Genomic DNA, 27,660 nt, shown 5'->3' on the forward strand with positions numbered 1-27,660 from the left:
GTTATCCTTGGAGATGTGTTTAGGGAAGATATGTCTATAAACGTTTTTATTTTCTCAGTCCCTTTAGATTTGGAGTTGGCTTAAACCCTTATACATAGCCAAACCGAATTCAAACCATTACAGTCATGTGAACTCTGGACAACTGAAGACAAATGACAAATGTTTTCCATCCAATGAAATATCTTCTTTTTTTTTTTTATCAAAGCTGAATAAGCAGAATAGGATTTGTAGTATGTTTGCTATTCAGTTGAATGTTCTCTGAAGAACTCATTATTCAGCTGAATCCAAAAATGATGTATACTGTGTATACTTACTGATTTTATCTAATCTGAGGATTCTACAGCCATACTATAAATGTAATATATACATTTTTCCCTAAAATGTAAAATGACCCGGGACTAGAATTATAATCTAGACACATTGGTCTGCAGCTTTAGCATCTTTGTGTGTGGCGAAATCCGAACCATATTAACAAATGTGAAGATGATGAATGTGCCTTTCTTTCAGCTGCAGGTAACAGCCTTGTGCCCTTTGTGTATATATGCTAATAAAAAGATAAAACATTTTTGTCTTGAAAAGTATTTACCATTTCATGGTTTGATGCCAAATCCAATAACTCATACAAAGCCAAAAACAGAGAACATCAATTCTGAAAAGGAATATTTTTCTCAATTTCATTAAAGATGTGTTCAAAAAGATATGATCTACTACTCATCCCTTAAACCTATATGGAGAAAAACTGAAACATACATTAGAGAAGTTTTAAAAATATAATAACAATTGCTATGACAAAAGTAAAAACGCCAATGAGCTTGGCTAACGTACTGCTGTTTATTCAGCATCAAATAAAAAAGGGGGTTTGTGGGAGCACTCCTTAAGTAAAAATGTATTAAAAGTATAATGGAAGTGCTACTGACTTGGCCAATTAAACAGTGCACATGACATAGATCAGAGACCAGATGCTGTGGCATGTTGAGACATGTGTGTGCACACTGTATATTTTAGAATGTAAAGGGTTAAACTCTCTATATTTCTCAGTGGCTGGGGAGTATAATTTTGTAGATTATAATATAGACTGAATTTTGATCACCATGGTGGCAATCAAAATTCCACTACTTTCCCCAGATTGCTATTCACGCTAGTGCTGTAGGACTATAATTGAGCACTGTGCTGTGCTATGGAAAAAAAACAGCTGACAAAATTAGTGAGCAGTGGTCATTAGTACTATCTTGTAACTGCTATGCATTTTTAATTAAGCATTTTAAACTAAACCATCATTTATATTACTAGGATGAACTATGAAGCAAATTTTAAGACAAAATCAAGGACTGCTTTTTGCCATTCTTTTTATCTTGCTCTCGTTTGTTTGTGCCTTCTCCCATGGTCTGCCATGCCCTATGCTTCTAGTATTGATTTTGCAGTTAACATTGAATAAAGACAACGGTTCAAGCAAAACACAGAGTAGCATCTGTACCAAATCAATATATTTGTAAAAAAAAAAAACATAGTACAGGTATGGGACCTTTTATCCAGAATGCTCGGGACCTGGGGCTTTCCAGATGACTAGTTATTCTACCATGACTAGTAGACTAGTAGACTAGTAGTACGTCAAAAAGGAAATAGGTGTGCACCACCTGTTGGCCAGTTAACCACATAACACTCCCAACAGTTTTTAACACCTACATTCACTTTAACTAAATCTTGAACATAAATCAGTTACATCAATTTGTTCACCCTCTTACAAATTATTAATGGTTGACCTAGTGAACCAATTTAAAAAACAAGTGGATTGATATATGAAAGGGGCATCATTTCTAAAGACTTGAAATAGTTTTTTCAAAGGAATTTTCAAAATGCCCTGTCCCATATACCCTACCTAAAGTGTACAAAAATCCATCTTCTCCACCGGGAAGGCCAATTGTCTCCAGTAGAGAGTGTTTGTTACATCCTATTGGTATATATTTGGATCAAATTTTACAGCCTATAGTACAATCAGGGCCGCCATCAGAAATCGCAGGGCCCCTTATGAAGAAAATTTCCTGGGCCCCCTGGGCTGTGCCTACCACAAGCTCCACCTACAGGTCCACCCCCCACTAAAAAAAAAACAAAAAAAACATTGGTGGCTATGGTTCCCACATGTTAATAAAAAAAATTGGTGGTCAGGGCCCCCCCATTGAATAAAAACATTTGTGGTCAGGGCCCCCCATTAAAAATATTGGAGGCTAGGACCCCACATGGGTGGAAAAATTGGTGGCCAGGGCCAACCCCCATGTTATAAGAAAATTGGTGTCCAGGGCCCCCCTTAAACGTCCATGTAAAACAAACTTGCCCCCCCCCCAGAAGTTTAAAAAAAAATTGGTGCCCAGGGCCCCACCACACAACAGGGACCACAAAGGGTTACCTTTAGGGGGGCCCTGCCATGTTACACTTACTTCATTAGTGTGGCCCACCTGCTGTCAGTGAGCTGCCAACTACAGAAGGGAGGAGGGGAGCACAGATGGCTGCATCTTCTTCCAATGACAGCATTTTCTTCCCTTATTGGTCACAGAATTTAAAGTCCTGGTAAAGCAGCTATCCAATCCCTGAGCAGCTCAACCGGGACTTAAACTCAGTGACCAATAAGGGGAAGTAATGGACAGAAGATACCTCCCCTTGTGCTCCTGTCCTGCCTTCCCGAAGTCAGCAGCTCTCAGAAAGCAGGGGGGCGGCTAATGAAGTAAGTGCATCGTGGCCGGGCCCCCCTTAACCTCGGGGCCCCCCTGTCCCCCCCTGATGGCTGCCCTGAGTACAATACACTCCTAGCTACAGTATTTGAAGGATATCCACATCTACTTAGTTGCATTAAGGAATTTGTTATAGAGACAGAGGATCAAATTCTTCCCTAATTCTTGCTTGTCTGTTCTCCCTATTCACTTCTGGTCAGTACCCTTCTTTTTCATTTGATATCTCATTTTCCTTTGCTTCTTCTTTGCACACCATTGCTTATTTCCCCCCCTTGTATTCTGCACCTGTCTCTCTTGCACTTCCTTTCTCCTATTCATACTCTCCTTTCTCCCCTATTCGTATCCTATTTGAAGCCTTTTCTCTCTATGCATCCCCAACGTCTGTTTTTCCTGATCTCCACTCATCATCACTGACCTTTCATTTTTTAAAAGTTCTTCCACACTTTCATCTTCTGTTCTGTAGTCCTTCATTTTTATTTTGCTTTAGCCTACCATTCTTCCCCATTTACCCTCTACTTTTAATTTACTTTGCCCTTCCTATTTCTTTTTTGACTTACTAGTGGTCTACTAGTCATGGCTTGTGATACCACCAAAGGAGATTAGGTGCATGTGTGTCAATAAAGGGAAGGGCCCTGCTTTAAATTCCCAGTTTCTTGTCCCAAACCAGCATTTCCCTTCAATATGGAATGTGTTTCCCACAAAGCCAGCCCCAAACTTTCCCAGTATTAGTATTTCCCTGTGGTACATTTCAGCCCTTTAATTACAATAAACACAATTTGATTTATATCGTTGGTCCCTTGTACAACTACTGTATAGATCCCTATTTTGACTGCCTATGCCTTCATTAATCTGGGATCATGAGGGATGATGACTGACAATAGTTAATTCTACACATACAGAAGCCCTTTCAGGCAGTTTCAAAAGGCATAATGGAAGGTGATTTTGGGCGGGGTTGGCCCACTCATGTTCTGGGCTACTAAAACAGCTGTAAAAATGCCGTTTGAAAAAGAGTTGCCTTTAAACCATAGCTACTATTGCTACTGTTCATTTAAAATGAGCCATTTTAAACTTTGATAAAATGTCTTATTGTAGTGAGAATTGGGTTATATTGGCAATGCAGGAACAACAAGCTACAGCACTGAAACAGACAAGATCTTTACTATGCATAGTCCAAATACATTTCAAATGATACTAAAACACAGAAGGAAGTAATGCCAATTTATTTGGTGTTAAAAATACAAAAATCTAAACTATCAAGAAAAAAGACAAATACATGGAACAAATAACACGAGGCAGGACACTTGCCTTTGCATCTCTGCAATATTTTCCTTCCTAACACATTTCACTCCATAAGCCTCTTCTGAGCAAGAGTGACCAAAGAACACCTGGGTATTTTCTAATATTTACTGATGAACCAAAGCTGCAAGGCACAAAAACACACACTCTAAATAGCTATACAATATGTTTTATGTGCCTACTTCCCGTGCATAGGTTACTCCAATTAATATGAATAAAGATGTCAGGCACAAGGTAGCCGTGTGCTTTAGACTTGCCATTGACAAGGCATATAGTATAGAGTGCAGAATTTTGTAGAACTTTTCAGCATTGGAAAATGCATTGTGGGGAAAACAGCAATTTTCAATAGATTTTTTACGTTTTGCCTCTGTTACTAAATGATCCTGGTTTTGAAAATAATATAAAACATAAATAAGGGAGGGGTTACACTATATAAACACATTCATGAAATGGAAGAGGTGCAAAACACGGGGTGATCAGAAATGATTCAATATGTTCAGGTCTGATAATACATTACAGGCAATAAACAACAGAACAGGTATGGCTTAAATCAAATAGACTTTCTCTATGTCGTGTTGTTTCATTTGATACTTCACATATTTGTAAATTATTTTAGTCCTTCAATTGATATGGTATAAAAGGCTTTATGTATGTATTTGCTGGTTATTTGATTCCTTTTTATATCATATATATATACAGTATACCTTATTCCTTCTGTTTGTCTGTTTCTCTTTTTTATTAGATATAAAGTCAGGTGTTCCTTGTCACAGTACCCCTGGTATATTTATAAACTTAAAGGGGTTGTTCAACTTTGAGATAACTTCTAGTATAATGTAGGGAGTGATATTTTGAGACAATTTGTAACTGGTTTTCATTTTTTATAATTTGTGTTTTTGAGTTATTTAGCTTTTTATTCAGTAGCGCTCTTGTTTGCAATTTCAGCAATCTCGTTGATAGGGTCCAAATTCCCCTAGCAACCATGCACTGATTTGAATAAGAGAGAGCCTGAAGAAAACTATGAGTAATAAAGAGTTTCAATAACAATAAATGTGTAGCCCAACAGAGTACTTGATTTTAGATGGGGTCATTGACCACCATTTGAAAGCTAGAAAGAGTCAGAGGAAGATGGCAAATAATTTAAAAAAACTATAAAAAATGAATAATGAAGACCAATTGAAAAGTTGCTTAAAAGTGACCATTCTATAAAACTACATAAAAGTTAGCTTCAGGTGAACCGACCTTTAGTTGAATATATGTATTTTATTTACTGATGTTAAAAGTAGGAAAAACTATTTAAGTACCTCTATGCCCAGTTTGAATATAACACCCCCTTGTATTCAGTAGAGTTTTACAAGGCACCTCACTACAGCTGTAAATTAAATAAAATATCCAGTACCCCATGATCATTTTTGTTGTTGTACAGTGTAAACTCAGAAATGTTAAGGCAGGTGAATGTGCAAAGTATAATACTACTATATAAACTGGCATTTACAATTGACACAGCTTTTTCGGAAAATTTGCTTTGTTTAATTACACAGTGATCTTCTATTAGACACTGCAATGCAAGGACAACTAACCTCAAGCCCTCTTTCTATTGGAGAACGTTAAGCTTCCAGCATCTGGAGGAGGAATGCTGGGAGATGTAGTTATACAGTAGCCAAAGGTCATCTGTGCCTACAGTACAGTGACTATTCACTGAGGCAAGCTAAGTATGGCCCTTTTGTTAGATCATTGATTGATTTTTTCTTATTATGTCCTGTCCTACTAGACAGTTTTCACTGAATAGCGGTGGACTGCATTGATGGGTCAGTCTTTTATCTCAAATCTCTCTTCTTCTAAAAATGTCCATATCAATGTATTGACCAGCTCAGGCTGGTCCTGCTGGATCCAGTGGCTAGCATATGACAGTACTGATAGCTGAAAGTAATTCTTCACATAGACTCTGGTCAGTTCAGCCATCTCCACTTCCACAAAGGCATCATTTTCTCCCCACAAGAGTAAGGTTGGCATGGTCACCTGGTGGTGTTTCAATGGCAAGCAACTTTAAGGGGAAAAAAAATATAAATATAACTTGTTAAATCACTGTATTGTTACATTATTAAATAAGAGCTAATTATTTAACCATTGTTACAGACACACCATGAACTAATTTACTAACTAATAAGCAACTTTTGATATACTTAACATATGGATAAGTCAACACTGCTGATTCTAAAAACTGATCATGTTTGATGCTGATCACGCATGATTATGCCAAGTTTGCATAAAATATGCACCTGTAAATCTCACAATATATATCTTGGTATGTGCCTTTTGTTTTAGATCTGTCTTCCCTTTAAAGGGGAAACAAAAATCACGACCCCCTACCATACATATCCCCCAATCTCTGCTCCCCCCCCAACCTAGGTGTTACCTCCTGTAATTGCCCCTAATTCTTTACTTAACTCTCCTTGCAGAGTCAGTGCAGCGTAGCTCACAGGCACCATCATCTGGCTCTTCTTTGTGTCTTCTTCCTTCCTTTAGGCATTACGTCACTTATGGCGCATGCGCAGTTGACTGCTCCAATTGCGCATGTGCCGATATGCCGCTCACTTCCCGAAGAAGACTGAAGAAGCAAAGATGCCGCCCGTGAGCTCCATTGCATTGACTCTGCAAGGAGAGTTAAGTAAAGAATAAGGGACAATTACAGGAGTTAACACCTAGGCTGGGGGGAGCAGAGAGGGGGGCTATGTAGGGTAGGGGGTAACGATTTTTAATAGCAAGGGGGTTTATTTCTTCTTTAATGAGATGCAAATAATTTAGCACTTTGTCCATTCCTCATATTAAACATTGTCAAGTATCCCCTTGACTGTCAGCAGTTTGTCTTATGATTTTGTCTCTTTTGTTTCATACATTCAAGCAATATTAACTCTCACTTTCATTCACTTGCATATGTGTGCGTTTCACACAAAAACCTCTGTTCAGAAATAACTCTCACTACAATAAACACTGGTCACCTACACTCTCTTGCTGCTCTGTATCTATTATTTTACTTGTGCCTTCATATAGCTCATTACTATATAACTTAGTTACAGCTCCCTCCAATATGTTTTTGTAACATCCTGCCTGGAGCTGAACTGGGGACCTGGTGTTCTTGAGCTGTCTGCATTGTCACTGCTCTATGTGAGCAGACAGTTAAGTCCCTGGTTTACTCCTATGGCTAAGCCAGTAATTGCAAATAGGTATGGCTTGTTTCACCTGTTGACAAACAAGCCACAGTGTAAGCATTTTCTGTGGCTATAAAACCCCCTACCCTGCACTGAATCATTGCTGTTATAGATCAAGTGTGCTTGGTCCTAAGTGCTCTTCTGCCTGCAACTGTTGTTCCTTTGACTCCTGCTCCCTGTTCTTGTCCCCTTTGTGACTTCCTGGTTCTGACCCGGCTTGTTCCTGACCTTGAGTTTGCCTCACGATTCTGCTCCTGCTATCTGCTTCTGAACCGGCCTGTCTGACTGCATCCAGCTCCTTTCTTACCGGCTCCTTCCCTTATTATACATCTGGCACCCTTGCTTGCCCCTGTGGAAATTTCTGGATTCTCGTGCAGTAAGTCCTGGCAGTATGCGAGTAGTTGAGGGCCAGGCCCAAAGCCAAAGGTGATTGTTATATGCAGACGAGCATGCCTAGACTGGAATCCAGTCACTCCCCTGGGGTTTGGGTTTGCCATATGTTTTCAATTCAGCACTTTCCTCGCTCACAGATGCTTTACAATTTGGCAAAACCTCCATTTTCAGTTCACTGATATCCTCATAATCACATCTCTGGAAAAAAAGACGCTTGCGAGGGGACATGATTACACTTTACAAGTACATTAGAGGACATTATAGACAAATAGCAGGGGACCTTTTTACCCATAAAGTGGATCACCGTACCAGAGGCCACCCCTTTAGACTAGAAGAAAAGAACTTTCATTTGAAGCAACGTAGGGGGTTCTTCACAGTCAGGACAGTGAGGTTGTGGAATGCACTGCCGGGTGATGTTGTGATGGCTGATTCAGTTAATGCCTTTAAGAATGGCTTGGATGATTTTTTGGACAGACATAATATCAAAGGCTATTGTGATACTAAGCTCTATAGTTAGTATTGGTATGGGTATATAGAATTTAATTAAAAGTAGGGAGGGGTGTGTGTATGGATCCTGGGTTTTCATTTAGAGGGGTTGAACTTGATAGACTTTGTCTTTTTTCAACCCAATTTAACTATGTAACTAACTATGTAACATCTCTGCCCCACTTTCAAAAGTTGCACCACACTTAGTGAACTCACTACCTTAACCTGTTCGGCTGTCTCCATACTTTGTAATCTCTAAAACCACCCCCTACACAGAAACAGATTTTTCATACTTTTCCCTTATTTCCAATGAAAGTTATTTTTTTTCTAAGATGTGGACATTTCCAAGATGGCAGCTACATTTCATTGAGCAATACCTTTTGCATAATAAGTATCTGAGATTTGGACATGTTTGCCATTGTAAGGGCCACAGAGGTAACGTTGTTCATGCCATGAAAAAAACCTGTACTTGAACTGAATAACTTGCACCTTCTCATCCTAGAATAACATTTACAGCTCTACTTACCTGAAGATGTTCCGATAATGATTTAATGGCCCACTTAGAGCTCCAGGCTGGGAAAAAATATAAAGGTATGTTTCCATGTCCTCTTCAGTGAACCTACTACCATGCTTTCCAATACCTGTATCTCTGCTCGTAAAAAGATCTTTTAGAACCTGTAGGTAAAAATGCAAGAGAATAAAACCGCAAAAAGGAATAATTTTTTCATTACCATTTGCTCTAAGTATTATAGCTGCAGTGTTTATTGGCAACACTTGGAATGCGCATTTTAACATTTGTTTTCCCTTACATAGTGTTTTCAGTGGACAACCTTATTTGTACTGCATAGTTTATTAACACTTTGGGGGTCCTTTACCTATACTGAGTCAATCTGCCCCAATGTGGTATCCCACAGCAACCAGTGATCATTATCTTTGATGATTCTGTTGCAGGAAGAATAAGCAAAAATCGAAATATTCTGATATATCAAACATACAGTACCTGCTTGGGGCACATTTGGTATATAAGAACCATATACTGTATGTTAACCTATTGGAAAATACTTCTCTGGAAGAGAGCAGATTTAAAAAATTGTGTTTATCACTGTTTATCTGGTGAGTTTTAGGGGAAATGTAAAATCACAGAAACATACAGCTCTGCCTAACAACATGTATAGGGGAATATTTATCAAACGGTGAAAGAGATAGTACAGTACATGCGTTAACATGGTTGGACTGGTCTGCTGGGATAACTGGAATATCCAGGTGGGCCCTGTGACTTTGTAAATTATGGGCACCAGGTGCAGGTTCTGTGCTACTTGTTTTGCTATTCTATACTACCCATCTGAAGCATTTGTTTAAAACTCTGTGGGGGTCATTTATCAACACTAGCCAAATTTGCCCATGGGCAGTAACCCATGGCAACCAATCAGATTGCTGTATTCATTGTTTTATTTACAGCTGGCTTTAAAAAGCTACTCACTGATTGGTTGCTATAGGTAACTGCCCATGGGCAAATTTGCCCAGTGTTAATAAATGAGCCCCAGTGAGTCTTTAGTATAAAATAGCAAAACAAGTAGGACCTGCAGATTCCCAGTAAAAATAAACAGAATCAGTTGTGCTAAATTGTGGCAGTGAATTTGAAGTAAGGTATACAAAAGTATAAGTAATGGAAGAGGACAAAACAAGGAAATCATCGTAAAATTGTGAAAGTAGATGTGAATAAGAAGAAAAAGACAGGTGAAAGAGTAAAAACAGAAAAATCTAAATAATGAGAGCTAAAGAAGGGCAAACAAAAGCACGTGAAAGGAAGAGGGGAGAAAGAGAGAATGTTATGGGGAAAGGGAGTGAGGAAGCATGACTAGTATAACTTAAACATGTTCAAAGGGAATAAAAACATTTACAGACTAGGGAAAACAGAAAAGCAGGATTGTAGAAAGATAGACAAAATGAAATAGCACAAAAAATAGAGTCAAAGATGGTTGTTGAACCATGGGGCAAGGTGAAACTATAGACTAGACTAGAAAAAGAAAGTTTTAAAACGGAGATGATCATCTAATATGTGGATAACTACAAGGATAGAAAAGCAAATAAAACATTAATATTCCAGTATAAAATTAAACTATTAAATTCTGCCCATAGCCTATTCACTATGGCAAGTTTGCACTTTGACAAATACTGGGCCAGATTCAGTTGGGGAAAATCCTTATCTAATGGTTTTGTATCTCATGATCCATGATATAATTGGAATTCTCATAAAATTGAATCTATCCTGTATCATGTATCCTTTCTAAAGGCTTTGCATGAATAAGATTTGATTCTTACTGTATGTCCAAGCCTACCTCTTAGGGTATACTTTTGTGATTTGTGGCAAGGCTTTAACCCCATACTTTCTGGGGAGCTCAAAGTGATTCTGGTAGTAAAACGGAACAAACTGATGCAGTCCTGATATATTTTAGAATACCTATGGCTAAAACATGAATTAAACAAATCACCTTTTGTTTGACAAAAACAAAGGAAACAATTACTTGGTGTATTTTTTTAAGTATATTTGACCTCTCTTCCAAATAAGTATAATTTTTTATACATGATCACCTACCCCTTCTTCCTGTTCTATATCTATTTCTATTTCCCATTTGGTTTCATATAGCTCATTATAACTAGTAACTACTTGGTGTATTTCGTAAAGCAAATGTGACCTCTATTCCAAATAATTATAATTTTTTTACATGAACACCAATTGTAACTGTCTATATGGTAGACCTTGGCCAGGTTAGAAAGCTGTAAGTTTTTCTTCAACAGCCGCTGTAGGAATGCAGACAACCCTTATTCTTGTGCTCTTATGTAGTACATCAATGAAAACAGCACACCAGAAACAAATACAGCACAAGCACCTTGACGCAGTCTTGTTGTATCATACACAACAACAAACATTACACTATGAAATATCAAAGAAAACGTGACGGATAATGTCATAATGGCCGTGTTATGCCCAAATCACATTATGCTTAACTTAAGTGAGCTGTAAAATGAATATGGAAACATTGAATTTTAAAGTCTGAGTCACTAGACAAATCGGTGTGTGTGTGAAACTCTAATTAATGAGATTTTTTTTCAGCTCACCTTGTAATCATTTACAGTGTACATGAGTTCAGGAAACCATGGCATTTGGAAAAAGAAGTAGTAACCAGATTTAATCAATTGGGAAGGGTGCCGTAGAATGTACTCTGAAACAAAAATGGCCATTAATTCTTTTTTTCCAGTTACTACTAAGTATGATTGATTTTGTAAATATAAGTTAAAATATAAATTTCCAAGTTGAAAAATATGTGGAATTATGGTGCTTTTGTGCGCTGGATCATGCTTTCCTATATTATATGTCATCTATTGCTGCAATATATACATGTGTGTGTATATATATATCGATGAAGACCAGCAACTCCAGGATTTTTAAAAAAAAACAAGTGTATTAGGAAGTGCACATACAGCCAACGTGAGGTTTCAGTCCCTATTGGGACTTTTCTCAAGGCAGGCGTGCCTTGAGAAAGGCCCCAATAGCGACCGAAACGTGCCTTGAGAAGGGTCCCAATAGTGAACGAAAGTCACATTGGCTGTATGTGCACTTCCTAATACCGGAAGACCGAAACTTTGGAATAACAAATAATAGTTATCTCTCTTTCACCATATTTTAAGACCTGTGAGTGCCTTGCTCTACACAATATTCTATATGAGTTTTCTGCAGTGTGCACCCAGGCTTTTTCTCCAGTAAGTGAGTGCAGATATATATATATATATATATATATATATATATATATATATATATATATATATATATATATATATATATATAGTACAAACTATAACAAACAAGGGAAAGTTGTGCTCACCACTATTTTTTAAAACCATTAGGCGGGGGTGCAATGAGGCTGTGACCACAAAATACATATAGTCAAATACAAGAGACAAGAGTCCTCTGCACTCAACCCATTATCAATATATTTAACACAGAGACATTTTGTGTGTGCAGTAGCCTTGGAATATATATGAATATATATATATATATATATATATATATATATATATATATATATATATACACACACACACACACACACACACTTTTTTTAATGAAACAATGCAGCAAAAAAAACAACAAAGTTTTTTTTTCAGGAAAAAGAGTACTTTACTTACATCTGAAAATGTGTAATGTTTCAGTTACTTAGACTATCTATCTATCTATCTATCTATCTATCTATCTATCTATATATATATATTTCGCAGACATAATGCAGTAGTTATGTATCAGCTTTGCATACTTTTAGGGAGTGATTCAGTCCATTCTTCCAGGCAGGTTTGCTTTAGATTGAATGATGGTTGTGCACTTAAATTTTGAAATCCTGCCATTCACTATACAGTATATAGTAGCTTTAAAGTACATATTCTGAAGAATTTAAATGGGCAAATATATCTTTCTGCTCCATACTTTGCAGTGGCAAATTTGTGCTAACCTTAGCAAAATGTCCAAAATTGAAAAAGAACTTGCATTTTACAACATCTTGTGCCCCTCTATATATAGCGTACAAGGACAAAAATGATAAATATTAATGCCATAGATCTTATACATATTATATATGCATATATTAGCCACAATTGGTATATATGGAATATAGAGACCCAAAATATAAGCAGCACATACAAATTTTCATGAATTGTGCTTTGCATGTACTACAAACTCCTAATACTGATCTGTTATCCGTAAACCCCATATCCAGAAAGCTCCGAATTACAGACAACTTGCATTAATACTATTTTTTAACACCATCATGCTGCTATGTCAGTTGGTTCAGATCATCCATGATACAGAATACTAAAAAATGTGAATGTGTCTATTTGTCTATGGAAAAAAAAACAGCCTGGGTGCAGGTCGATTCTATATTATATTATATATTATAGATTATATATATATATATATATATATATATATATATATATTTATATATATATATAACATTAACATGTAGTCCCAATGATTTATAGGTGTCCAAAAGAGATCTCCATCCCTTATCCCACATAAGAGTGTATAACAAATACATCATGCTCCAGCACATGCCCAGTGTGCAAAAAGTAGCAATTGGACTTCACTTTTTGAATTCTTATCACGTTTACCCTAGCAAGCAGGCAGTGCTTTAAAAAAAAAGACTGGTATAATAATAAAAAGGGTTTGAAGTGAAGTCTGCTTGTAATTGTATCTGAATGTATCTGCATCTAATTATCATTACGTATTCTAAACATTAATTTAAATGTGACACATGCATTTGTTTGAATGAAGTAAAGTATAAATATAACAATTAAACCTTTAAATGCAGTATGTTGTGTTGTTTCTATCGTTGAATTATAATTTGCCAGATTTGCCTAAGCAAGATAAAGGTCTGATTTGTCTCTCCCATTTCAAGTATGTACAGATCTTACTAGAAGGTTCTAAATAAGGTGCATTTAAAAAGGCTTTATGGCTACTTTTGCTTAAGTAATGCTACCTTTAAATGGGTCAATGAATCATAAATAAAGCACATGATATTTAACAATTTTCCCCCATATGTAATAAAAGGCACTAAGTTTGCCCAGGAGCAGTAATCAATAGCAACCAAGAAGATGTTTTCTTTTAAACAGGTGACTAGCAAATACTTCTTGCTGATGACATCAACGGGGTGGGTCAGTGATGCAATTATCCCCACTGGGGCAGGGCTATGAAGCAGAGATCAGGGATCATCATGTCAGTCGAGGGGGATCCTACCCTATTTGGCAAGGTTCAGTATTGTCAGAGCAATAGTCCCCTTTGTGAATACTGAAGTGTTGTTCAGTGTTGGCAGTTAAGTGCTGCTACACAATGGTGCTACAAGCAGATCATTTATGACCACCTTTTTATCTTTTAGTATAATGCAGGTATGGGATCTGTTCTCCAGAAGGCTTGGGAGAGTTCTGCAAATAAGGGGTCTTTCTCAAAAGTAGAGAACATTAAGACCACTACTCAGCAACATATAAAAAATAATTAGTTGTCATCAACATGGATTTAAATGAGATTCAAGTAACTCACTGTCTTATTCCAGAGCAAAAAAGCAAAACATATTTGTTTAAACAGAACCCTATAGGAAACGGAATTGCTTTATTTTATAACTTTCTGGATAATAGGTTTCTGCACAATAGATATTCCTGTACAATGTCAGACTGGGGTACCCGAGCCAAACAGAGCATCTGACATCAAAGCCCCACTACCCTGACCAGTGACAACCTGCAGCAAACCCCTGCCCACCACGAACAACAAGGGAAAGTTGTGCTCACCACTATTTTTTAAAACCATTAGGCGGGGGTGCAATGAGGCTGTGACCACAAAATACATATAGTCAAATACAAGAGTCCTCTGCACTCAACGCATTATCAATATATTTAACACAGAGAGATTTTGTGTATACTGCTACTGAAAAATGCCTTATGTAGTTGGCCAGCTTAAATATATTGCAATATATGGACAAACAATCCCTGTTTTGTTTAAAGGGTAAGGCATTTTTAGTAGCAGTATGCACAAAATGTCTCTGTCTTAAATATATTGATAATGGGTTGAGTGCAGAGGACTCTTGTATTTGTCTATATATATACAGTGTATATATATACAGTGTATATATATATATATATATATATATATATACCCAACATGTCCTATATATATATTCCTATATAACACTACATGTATAAACGGCACACTGACCAGGAAATGACCAAGAGTTGGCCAATTTATTCGTCCATCACTAGTAATGAAGAAAAACAGAAAATAAACCTATACGCGGAAACGAGCAATTATGGCATCACAGTAGGTAAATATTGCTCAGATCCATTTTTTGTTTACTATTATCTCCACCTTGTTTACACAAGGAATTTTATCATTTGTGATGGGATTGATTCAGTGGAGCTTTAAATTCACGGAGACCATTTATCTTCATTACGTTTGGAAAATGTGCTTATCTAACAGTGCCTATGCTCTAGTTGTATATAGTAAGACAAATTACCCTTCATATTCTGTGCTTTTTTAGTTCTATTAGAATAACAAGAATGACATATTATGAGTCCATCCATAAAGACGGGTGGGTTGGACAATAGACATGGAATTTGCATACCAATGCTATATCTCTTCAAATTTACACCAATCTCTCTCTGAGACAATTTCTGCTACCTCTGTCTTTCAGGGTACTTCATATCTTGCCTTCACATTATTCTGTGGTTGGATTCATGGATTCATTATGCACCAGCCTCACTGGCTAGGGACAGTGTTGCTTAGCTTTCTCACCTTGTCAGTGTCATACTTCTATATTTTGTTATCTGCTCCTTTGTCTAAATACAATGTTTATTTTAAATTTCTATACAAATCTACCATCCCATGTTGTTTTTCTTCCATCGATATGATATAGGCAGCAACAATTATGTCCCAACCTAAAAGAAAAACTTCTCACTATCACTATATGCCTTTGATTTCCTATAATTACTATACCTACCTACACATTCTATATATGAGATTTTTAGAATTTATTTCAATGAAAAATCTGTTATTTTCACACTTACCTGTAAACACAGTCGGGTGTGGAAAGCTTAGAACAATCAGCTTGGTAACCATCTCTGGATAACAAATAGCAATTAGCCAAGCAATCATCCCACCCCAGTCATGACCAATAAGGACACATTTAGTGTAACCTGTATAAAGAGTTAAAATAAAAGAGAAAGTATAGCATCAATAAATCGTCAATTACTTATTGTATATATCAGAATTAATAATAATGGAATACATGAAATATGTGCAATAAAAGGGATGTGTGCCTATAGATCACTGCTAGCAATAATCAGAGCAAGGAACATTATACAAAGCCTGATTTACATGAGGTACATCACAATTACAACCTGCAATATTTACAGTTGATATCTTCATATTGAAAAGTGTACATTTGGTATAAACTCCTTCCCAACTGCAGAGACCCTTTTGGGACTTTCACTTTAAACCCAGTTCAGGTACAAATATGGATGTCTTCACGGAAGGTCAACGACAAAGATTTCACCACTGTAACCTATCCCTTACAATATGCTTTGTCTTGCTTAATAACTCTTAGACAGCGAGGTCTCCATATAGCCATTAGCAAATACCACACTTTTGTTACTCATGGTAACGGACCTCTCAGGATTCGTCAAACTAAACACATCGTATATGATTATTTGGTGATTTGTTAACTGAACCCTCTGTTCCTTTTACTCCTCCCCCCCCTGGGTCCTTTAATCTGTCTAAATATAGGTCGCACCCTCTCCCCCTCTTTCCTCCATTTTTATCCTATGGACATCAGATAAATACCAAGAAGCTGCTGTTATTATTGCTGTCTACCATATATATGTTGAAAACGCAAATAAAAATTACTGCAAAGAAAAGTGTACATTTGTTTATGCGACAGCTGCAATTGTCAGCAGTTTCTAGTTTTGGCTGTGGAATGACCTCGAGACATTTTAAAACAGGTCATACTAACATTTCTTCATAACGTTATTCTAATACCACTAGGTCAGACTGGCTTGGCCTGAGTGAGACTAGAATTACATTGGAGCCTGTAGTGTACTTAAAGGGATACTGTCATGGGAAAAAGATTTTTTTTCAAAATGAATCAGTAAATAGTGCTGCTCCAGCAGAATTCTGCACTGAAATCCATTTCTCAAAAAAGCAAACAGATTTTTTTATATTCAATTTTGAAATCTGACATGGGGCTAGACATTTTGTCAATTTCCCAGCTGCCCCAAGTCATGTGACTTGTGCTCTGATAAACTTCAATGACTCTTTACTGCTGTACTGCAAGTTGGAGTGATATCACCCCCCTCCCTTTTCCCCCCAGCAGCCAAACAAAAGAACAATGGGAAGGTAACCAGATAACAGTTCCCTAACACAAGATAACAGCTGCCTGGTAGATCTAAGAACAACACTCAATAGTAAAAACCCATGTCCCACTGAGACACTTTCAGTTACATTGAGAAGGAAAAACAGCAGCCTGCCAAAAAGCATTTCTCTCCTAAAGTGCAGGCACAAGTCACATGACTAGGGGCAGCTGGGAAATTGAGAAAATGTCTAGCCCCATGTCAGATTTCAAAACTGAATATAAAGAAATCTGTTTGCTCTTTTGAGAAATGGATTTCAGTGCAGAATTCTGCTGGAGTAGCACTATTAACTGATGCGTTTTGAAAAAAACATGTTTTCTGATGACAGGATCCCTTTAAACTATAAGCCTTGAAGAAAGCATGTAATGAAATATATGAAATATTTGCATTTTTTAAAATATTTTCTTACTATTATATTGACATATATAATATTATATACTAATAGCTATAGATCCTTACAACATAATTATGGTTAAAATCATTTTGTGGACAGTTTATTTAGCACACACTAAACTCTTTGCTTATAATATCTAGTTATAAGCCATAAGTAGATATTATATCTATTCATAAGCCATATATGTGATGAGCAAAACATGAGCAGCCCAGATTAAAAGATCTGTGATCAACCATCATGACTCAGTACGGCAGTAGGTGAACACCATTTCCATAAATTATATTATAGACTGTGCAGCATACATACTAACAAAAATGGCTCTTTCTGTGTAGAACGGTCATTCTATTTTTAAAAATGTTGTTTTTGTTTTGTTAAAGGTATACTGACATTATTTGAAAAAACCTGTGTGACAGTTTTACTTTGCCCTTGATAGGGGAATACAGACAGCAGGTCTGATAATACAACTGATAATGGTAATGAATAAACACCTCCTGGAAACGACAGAAATTATTTTCAAAATAGTACCTGAAAAAAGGCTGTAGAAAAGATCTGGTTAAAAGCTCAGTCTTAAAATGCTTACCTAAGACTAGAAATAAAGTTCAAGGTCACAGCAATGCAATGCTCAATATTAATGACCCAATATTACCTTGGTAAGCAAGCTTTTAATCAAAACACAGTGAAACAGGTATGTGTGTAAAATTGAATTACATTTCAGTTCAAATATTTTCACATTTAATGCACAGGATACAACAATCCAGAAACAGATTGCCTAAGGGCAGAGACACACGCAAAGATTCGAGGAGATTTAGTCGCCCCGACAACAACGCAGGTGGGATGACACTCGGAGCACTTTGTTTTCTGAAGTCGCCCAAAGTTTCCTCGTGCCGGGCGACTAATCTTCCCAAACCTTCGCATGTGTCTTTGCCCTAAAAGTTCTGAGACAAATATTGTATCACATTCACACTAAGGGGCAGATTTTTCCAAGGATCAAAACTCTCAAATTCGAATTAGGAATAATCCAAACTCAATTCAAATTTGAAATTCGAGATCTATCAATCCTTGACCCTGGGAACAATTCGATTTTGACTATTCACCACCTGAAACCTGCCGAGTTCATGTATAAGTCAGTGGCAGTGGTCCAGTGACCCATTTGAAGATGTTAATAGCCTTCATGATATTCAAGTTTTTTTCTGATAAAAAACTAGTTTCGAGTTCGAATTCGAGTTTTCGAGTCTGTAAAATTTGTTCAAGTTTTAGATGTTCAAATTTTTTCTTAAATAACCTCCCATTTGAATTTGAGTAAAAAAAATTCACATGAATTCAAATTCGACCTTTGATGGGCCTCTAATTGTATTTTTAAACAAAATCATATTTTGAGATTTTCAGATAGAAACAAGTAAACTTCAACTACTGTGTCTCTAAAACTCTTAGCATTCACCTCTAACTGCTTTTGAGGGGAGTTCTGAGTGTTGTAGTTCTACAACAGTAAAATAAATAGACATTTTGAAAAAAATAAAACACTCTAAGGCTAACCATAATGAATCGAGTTATGGCTTGAACACTGTTTAAGGTTTAAGTCAGCTGCATGCCAATCTCTTGTATTGTTAGGCACCTCAAGTTTAATGTTTGTCGTTTTTGTTGAGCTGGTTTATGGAGCAAATCTAAGTAGTATTTCTATGGTTACCTAATGAGTCCACAATTTCCTTTACATCCACAATGATGCAGTCTAGCTTGTAGCTATCTTTATTAGCAGGTGCATCCGTTTCTCCATATCCTCTTAAATCAAGTGCCACAACCCGATACTTGCTCTTAAATTCCCGTAACTGGTGACGCCAGGAATACCTGCATCGGATTGAACATAGAAACAGATAGATGTCAGGACTGTCGTCACATTTTGTTATTATGTGTGGAAATTCTCACCAAACTTGTTACCATTACATTTCCAAAGCTCAGAAGGTGGTTTCCCTTGGTGAGTTGGTATCTAATATGCAAAGAACCAGGGGCGGAACTACCGGGGGAGCAGGGGGTGCGAGCGGGCCAGGGCCCGCGACCCCTCGGGCCCCCCCCGGCAGTCTGCCCGCCGCATGTTCGGCGGCCAGTTCCGGGTTTACGGAGGGGGGCGGGGGCCCGGCTGCGCATCCTGCGCCAGGGCCCACCCCCCTCTAGTTCCGTTTTTGCAAAGAACACTAGGATCCTAACCACACATAAAGCAACCCACATCACAATGTGCTTAAGATGCTTGAGATCTGGACATAATGGAGCTTTCCATTAATTAATTAACTCCAAAAAGATTTTCTTGCCACCAAGGATACATGCAACTTAGTTACCATCAAGTACAAGGTACTGATTTACAGTATTATTACAGAGAAATGAGACATCTATTTTTTTTAAAGTAGAATTATTTGCTTAAAATTGAGCCTAAGGAATATGGTCTTCCTGTAACTCTGACCTTTTTGGATAACAGTTTACGGATAAAAAGATCCCATACTTGTTCAGTTCTCTTGATTCAATTACTTTCTTTATTTTCTATGGGGTTTTTTAATTATTAGTAAACCTATTCTGGTGAAACGTCGCCAATATGAAATATGGCAACAAGAGTACCACCTTGAATTTTCACCAAACGTAATTTTGTCAGGTCCAGGCTTGCCGACTACAATTATAAAGATTCATTGACACATATTGCATCTCATTATCTGTGTCATGTCTTCCATGTGAATAGCTCGCATACTTTATTCCTTCATAAATTATTTCCCCACTACAGTATGGAAATAAAAAATTCCTGCAGAATTTACACCTGACCTACAGATGCAAACTTTGGCAAGAAGAACATTTACACATTAGTATATATGCAACTTTGTGTTGGAATTGGTTATTTACATCACAAATTAGTCTTTCATACACATCAACGTATTTCACTTAGCTGTCAATCAAAATATGACTGGTTTCAGCATAAAGAGAAACAAGTCCCGTGACTTGCAGCTCATTGAATTTTTATGATAGTTTCCCCTTTAAGTATGCAATTATGGTAAAACAATTGATTGTAAAATGGATTGATTCTGTAAATATACAAGTTTAGTGACTAGCTAAGCAATGTTGGCAGTGCAAATACCTGGCCATAATATAGCTAAAAATACCAGTATATATAGTAAAAACACTGATTATTACCTTTCTTCTATAATGTAGAGCAGTGATCTCCAATCAGTAGCTCATGAGCAACATGTTGCTCACCCACCCGCTTATTTTGGAATTCCAGGCTTGAAGGCAAGTTTTTGTTGCATAAAACCAGGTGTACTGCCAAACAGAGCCTCCTGTATGCTGCCAGTCCACATAGGGGCTGTAAAATAGCCAATCACAGCCCTTATTTGCCACCACCAGGGGCAGTTTTTCATGCTTGTGTTGCTCCCCAACTCTTTTTACATTTGAATGTGGCTCATAGGTAAAAAAAAGGTTGGGGACCCCTGATGTAGGGTAATGGAAACTGGTACACATATAGGACCTGTTATCTAGAATGCTCTGGACCTGGGGTTTTCTGGATATGGGATCTTTCCGTTATTTTTAATCTTCATACCTTAAGTCTACTAGAAAATCATGTAAACATTAAATAAAACCACCTTGCTTGGGCTAAATGGGTACATTAAATAAAACCAATAAACTGGTTTTGATTCCAATTAAGATTAAGAATATCTTCGTTTGGATCAAGTACAAGGTACTGTTTTATTATTACAGAGAAAATGGAAATCATTTTTAAAAATTTGGATTATTTGATTATAATGGGAGACGATCTTTCCATAATTCGGAGCTTTCTGCATAATGGGATAACGGATCTCATACCAATATCATAACAATTGTGTTCACCGTCATTTGCAGGGCCCCTCTCACTCTGGACCTAGTGGCAGGGAGTGGTTCTTTTATTGTTATGTCTCTGGCCCCCCAGTCCACATTTATGCAAAACTACACATACAGATGGTTTTACATTCTGACCAGTATTCTGACAGCTGCAGGGAGGACCATTCTGTAAAATGTATAATATAAATACTGTATTTTACCAGAACTCTGGAAACCCATGTAATAGTAGCATCAACGGTTTCCCTCTTTCTCCAGCAGCAACATAGTGAAATCGTAATCCTGAATCCTGAGGATTGCAAAAGAAAATACCTGTTATTAAAGAGCTAAGATGGAGAGGTGGCTTATTTATAACGGTGAAACAGGCAAGATTTTTTCTTGAAGACATTAGAGATTATGTGTAAGGCATAGGGGCAAATTCACTAAAATTCATAGTTGCACCAGGTGTAACTTCGCCGCACTTCGCCACACTTCCCCAGGCGTAGTTTCGCCAGCGCTCTGCAAATTCACTAAAATCGAAAGTTGCGCTCAGGGGTAGCGTAAGGTTGCGAAGTTGCGCTAGCGTTGATTCGCTAAGCGAAGCGAAGTTACGCTAGCGATGGTTAATTTGCATACGGCGCCAAATTCAAATTTCAATGGAGGAATACGTAGCAGCACTACAAATGCCTGGGAAACCTTCAAAACATCAAATAAAATTTTTATTTTGCCCTACACATGTGCCCACTGTATAGTTAAGTTGCCATGAGTTAGGAAATGTAGGGGGGAAGGAGGGGAGCCCCAAATAAAATTTTGATCTTTTTCAGCCTATCACCCATAATATTTGAACTTTTTTTGAAGCAATCCCTATCTACTCTATTGCGCTTCGCCTGGTCTGAGGTGGCGAAGGAAGTCTAGCGTAAAAGGTAGTGTTCAGTACAATGCGCGTGTTAGTGAATTTGCGTAGTTACGTCCGTTGCACAAATTCGCCAGGCGTAAGGGTGCGAAGTAACACTAGCGAAGTTACGCCAGCGTTCGTTAGTGAATTTGCGAAGTAACGAAAATGCCCAACGCTAGCGAATTGACGCTAGCGTTAGGCGCTTAGTGAATTTGCCCCATAGTATTTGCTTTTTGACCTTAGTAAGGTACTTGAAAGATCAATACATTTTATTTTAGCTTTGGGTTTGTTTAAATGAAACTTAAATGCCAACGTTGAAGGGGTCTTACCAGCAATTCTCAAGTTGGTATTGTATAATGATACAAAATTCAGTTCTAAGCAACGCATCCATGATAATTGCAGCTGAATCAACAATGTAACAGGAATCAGTTCTCTTCCGGGTCTGTGACTTAGCTGCCTTGCAACAGTGCTTCAGGAGTCAGAACTAGTAGTGCAGAGAATGTAAACAGCCAGACAGACAGGCCTGGACTTGCAGCAGGGCCACAAAGGCCTGGACCTAGGGCAGCAAAAATGTAGGGGATGCATGCCACCCAGCTGCATAGTAAGGTGCACTGGGGATGCACAGGTCCCCAGTGCTCTATCACATACGTGCACTTGTGGGCGGGGGGGGGGGTTTAGTTGCGCACAGGGGATGCAAAAAAAACATTTACAGTTGTGTTCAGATTAATAGCAGTCCAACATCACTAACTTGATCAATTTGGTAGAAATTCTACTTCTGCATGACAAATATTTTACTAGTAGGTGTATTAGAGTAATAGAAAACCAACAGACCCAACAGTCATGACATGTATGCTGCTGATTCTGTGTAATTGAGGCTTGTTCAAAATAATAGCAGTATTCAAAATAATAATAGCTTTTTCCAAATAAAAGTGTGGAGTTCAATCAGTGAGGTTGTTCATTCTGTGAAAAACAGGTGTCAATTATGGCCCTTATTTAAGGAAGGAAGGCAGCAAATGTTGTACATGCTGGTTGTAGTTGTTGTTGTAGTGCATTTCTCTCTGAAAATCTGAATAAAATGGGTAATTTCGGACATTGTTCAGAACAGCATACTTTGATTAAAAAGTAGATTGAAGAGGAGAAAACATATAAAGTGCAGAAAATGATAAGCTGCTCAGCTAAAATGATCTTAAATGCTTTAAAATGGCAACCAAAACCTGAAAGACATGGAAGAAAACTTGAAAACTACCCTTTGAATAGATAGCAGAATAGCCAAAATGGCAAAGACTCAGCCAATGATCAGCTCCAGGAATATCAAAAAAAAAGTCAAAAGTTACCTGTGAGTAGTGTTACAAGTAGAAGACACCTATGTGAAGCCAAGCTATCGGCAAGAAGCTCGAGCAAATTCCCATTATTGAAAAAAATACGTGCTGAAGAGCTTTGGGTTTGTTTGCGAAAGAGCACATTGACTGGCCTAAAGAGAAATAGTGCAACATTTTGTGGACTGGTGAAAGCAAGATTGTTCTTTTTAGGTCTAGGGGCCACAGACAGTTTTTCAGATGACCCCCAAACACTGAATTCAAGTCACAGTACAGAGTGAAGACAGTGAAGCATAGTGGCACAAGTATCATGATATGGGGATGTTTCTCATACTATGGTGTTGGGACTATTTATCACACACCAGTTTCAATACATCAAAATACTTGGAGGTCTTGTTGCCTTATGCTGAAGAGGAAATGCCCATGAAATGGGAGTTTTAACAAGACAACAACCCCAACACACCAGTAAATGAGTAACATCTTGGTTCCAGACCAACAAGATTGATGTTATGAAGTGGCCAGCCCAATCCTGGATCTTAATTCAATAGAAAACTTTTGGGGTGACTTAAAAATGCTGTTTCTGAGGCAAAACCAAGAAATACAAAAGAATTGTGGGATGTAACAGGTGCCAGAAGTTGATGGACTCCATGTAACACAGATGTGCAGCAGTTCTCAGAAACACTCATTATACAACTAAATATTAGTTCAGTGATTCAAGGAAAGCAAAATCTTGAAATATTTTGCAGTTAATACAGTGAATGTTTGAGTTTGTAAAAAAGAATGTAGACACTGCTATTTTTTGGCACAGCCTAATATTCCATTTTCTTTACTTTTTCTAAAGGAACAACACAAATGGAATGCATTTTTACATAAATTGAATACATTGAATGCATGTTTTGATTTGGAATAGAATGTGCAGTGTTCCCAATGCATGCGTGTGTATGGAAATAAAAGCCATTTTAAATCAACTGCTATTATTATGAACACAGCTGTACTATGTTCTATGTGGGATCATTGAGATAAATAGAATTCTCTCAAAGCACACATTTAACCATTTACTAATGATATGTTAAGAATTTTTAGCTGGTTTTGTATGTAAAAAAATAGCACCATGGTGTTTCTACCCATTGTGTGGCAGGTACAAAGGAAACTTTACATTCCCACTCCATTCTGCTTTTCAGTCATTGACCTACGAGTTGAGAACACACAGAGACAGAGGACATGACCTACCCATGTAACCTTGTAAGGATAAGCACATTTCCAGCTGATACTGTTGCACATATATTTTTGGAAAACACAGTTGCAAGAGCCATCAAGATACAGCAAGTGATGTTCATATTAAAACAATTTCCCACTCTTGATACCAAGAAATGTTTACATTTCACTTGCAATAGGATATTTCATAAAATGGTCTTAAGCACTTTGGAAGCCCCAGATTTTTGGAAAGGCTACAAAGTCTGTCTCTATTTTTTAAATATACATTGGTAATAGGATTACCACCTTTTGGTTGGGCCCTCACTGGCTGAGGTTCTGGGGTGGGACAGAGAGGGGGGGCAGATCAGTGACGCAAGAGGATGGGACTGCAACATGGGTATAGGAAATTAATTGGTGAGAAGACAGGGTGGAAGAGGTAATGGCAAAAATGGGGTTAAGTAGAGGCAAGTACAACTCCAGTAAATTTTTACTGGCTAGGCCAGTGAAATGCCAGCCAGGTGGCAACTTTAATAGCTGTCAACATTAGTAGCTGGTTGGCTCGGTCAAACTGGTCCACTGGGGAACGAGTCTTGTGCTTAACCTGTGGCCGTGGAATCCTGTGGCTTATTGTTAAAAAATTGCTGGCTACTTTCAACTTAAACCAGACCCAGCTGCTTAAGAGAGTACAGCAACAGCCCGCCAAAGATCATCATTTGGAGTATAATAAGAGAACTTTCTGCAGGACTTTGTGCAGCAGGGGGTGGGTCTACTCTAGATCATGGGAGACCTCATCTGCCACTATTAGGCTAACTATTATTGTACAGAGAGAAACAATAATAATGGGCTTTCGTGAGTATATGGGAGGTATTTAGGTCAGCTTTTCTCATGGTCCCCAGTTTTGCAGTTTGACACTGCTGCTTGGGAGATAGTAAAATAATTGTATTTAACTACTACAAAAAAGGACATGGTTGGGGTTCCCTCAAGTATTTGTAGGAGGTGCAGTTTGTCATTTTATTTGGTGGAAAACATAGACCATGGGCTCCCAACTGATAGAAGACTTGTATGAGTATGTAAGTGCAGCAGCACAAAAGGTTATTAAGACCCCTGTGAGCCCTAAACACCACAGAGTACAAAGGCCCAGGGGCTATGCACAGATGTAAAACAAAACAGAATTTACAAAAAATGCATCTTCCTAGAAACACAAAATGAATCCACAATATGATTTCTAATAATCTGGTCTGCTGCCCAGCCTGCGCTTTTATCCTCAGGGCCAGATTAGGATGACAATTGCAGTGTGTTTTGTACGTTGTTATTGGCTAAAGAAACACTATGTTCCCATTAAATATTAATAAATTGGCTAGGCAATTTCATTAGTGTATTAATTAGGATTGCATTGTAGTTGTTTAGACTGAAGGAGTGGTCTTGGAACATCTAACCTTGAGAGATAGGAATTTCCTGAATGTCACTGGGGAACAAAAGCCATATTATGATTGCTAACAAGATGGTCAACTGCCTAATAGGTTTTTGAGCGCTTCCCTGCCAGATTCCACTTGTGATGACAATTGAACAGCTAATTGCTACTAAGGCTCAGTAATTGCCTGAATGAGAGGGCATGCTGCATGTTTACAGTCAACTTGGCAGATCAAATTGTTATTCCACTAACGTGGCAATGAACAGACACGGAAAGAAGGTGACCTGCAAAACTGCTACGTGCGCAGAGAAGTAAAAGCACAATAATGGGGTAAAGCAAGACGGCAGTGTATAAATATGATTGGCCCAAATGGGCTGATTGATGAGCACATGAAGAGATAAGGATCTCTAAGGATAAGGGCTGCCTGCAAATCTTTGTAATAACACATTTCCTTCCAGCACCTTCCAAATATCAAGTGCACAATGATACTTCTTTACCATTTGGGAAGGAAAACAATTCAGAATTGAGTGGGATGCAAAAACCACACTATAATTTGCTATATTATTTAGGGACCTTCTTGATAAAAATAAACAGATCTATTTGAAATGAATGAGCATATGTTATGTAGTAGGTGTCTGCTGTGAGAACCCTGGAACTAGCATATTATCCAGTAGAATGAACGGACATCAGAAATCTCAGGTATATTACGGATACAATCAACTGTCACTGTTACACGGGAGTCAAGTCATAAACAGAGAACACAAAGATAATGAGTGACTTCCAGAACTTAAAAGTCTCTCTTTTTAGGGGGTTTGTATTAATTTTATGGGCATATACAATGTGTTTCAGTGCTGCCTGCTGTCCAGGGATACCTAATCTAATAATAGCAGCTGCTAGCATGGAAATGATAAACGAATATTTGCTGCCATGCTCACACATTGCACAATATCAGTAGGCAAACGGATGGCGGGAATGCTTAACCCTGTCTATGCCAGTGAATTTTATAGTGGTGATTCCTCTGGGAGCGAAAGGCGAGCTGGATCAATACAGTCTAACATAATACACCACTTAGCTTACAGTATGGCAAACAATGAATAATCAAAGCAAATTAAGTCCCACTGTACATAAAGAATGTGCACAAACTACAAAAGATGCAAGTCGGAACTCTATAGCCCTATCCAGACCTGCACAAAGGTGGGATTACACAAGAGATGCACTTTATTGTCCTGATAGGTGCTGATCTGCAAACATACATCTGTTAAATTCCTACTGAAAAATCACTATTATTCTATATCTAGGAATGCACTACCTTGTTCCGCACATAGCAGTGTGTGCCAAGAAAAGGATCATTCAGACAGCTTGGCGTGACCTCCCGGCTAATCCTCTGGAACGTTATCTGTGGCCTCATTAGGATGCTGCAGAGGAGTTTGAGGAGGGCAATGCAGGTGCAGAGCAGGCTGTAGGAGTACACAAACGCCCAGAACGCCGCAGAGCGCAGGCAGCGAGGCATAGCGAGCATGCTGTGCCCAAACATTCAGCAGGAGCTACAGCCTCAACTGGCAGGGAAAGCTGAGCAAG

General features: G+C 37.9%; 1 protein-coding gene across 2 annotated transcripts; it reads right to left on the reverse strand.

Moving 5' to 3' along the window:
- Window positions 1–3,928: 3,928 nt before the first annotated feature.
- ephx4.S (epoxide hydrolase 4 S homeolog) lies at window positions 3,929–27,650 on the reverse strand. 2 transcript variants are annotated; one of them, XM_018261019.2, is made up of 7 exons: window positions 27,392–27,650; window positions 21,491–21,576; window positions 19,129–19,286; window positions 15,710–15,838; window positions 11,225–11,328; window positions 8,631–8,779; window positions 3,929–6,060 (listed from the first exon to the last, which is right to left on the reverse strand). In XM_018261019.2, exons 1-7 carry the CDS (start codon window positions 27,614–27,616, stop codon window positions 5,826–5,828), a joined length of 1,086 nt encoding a protein of 361 aa, XP_018116508.1. In that variant the 5' UTR covers window positions 27,617–27,650; the 3' UTR covers window positions 3,929–5,825. The 2 variants fall into 2 exon arrangements, with proteins under 2 accessions (XP_018116508.1, XP_041417463.1); XM_041561529.1 differs by lacking the exon at window positions 3,929–6,060 and adding an exon at window positions 6,073–6,668.
- Window positions 27,651–27,660: the final 10 nt, after the last annotated feature.

The sequence above is a fragment of the Xenopus laevis genome, chromosome 4S, assembly GCF_017654675.1.
Source record: "Xenopus laevis strain J_2021 chromosome 4S, Xenopus_laevis_v10.1, whole genome shotgun sequence".
NCBI classification, from domain to species: Eukaryota; Metazoa; Chordata; class Amphibia; order Anura; family Pipidae; genus Xenopus; species Xenopus laevis.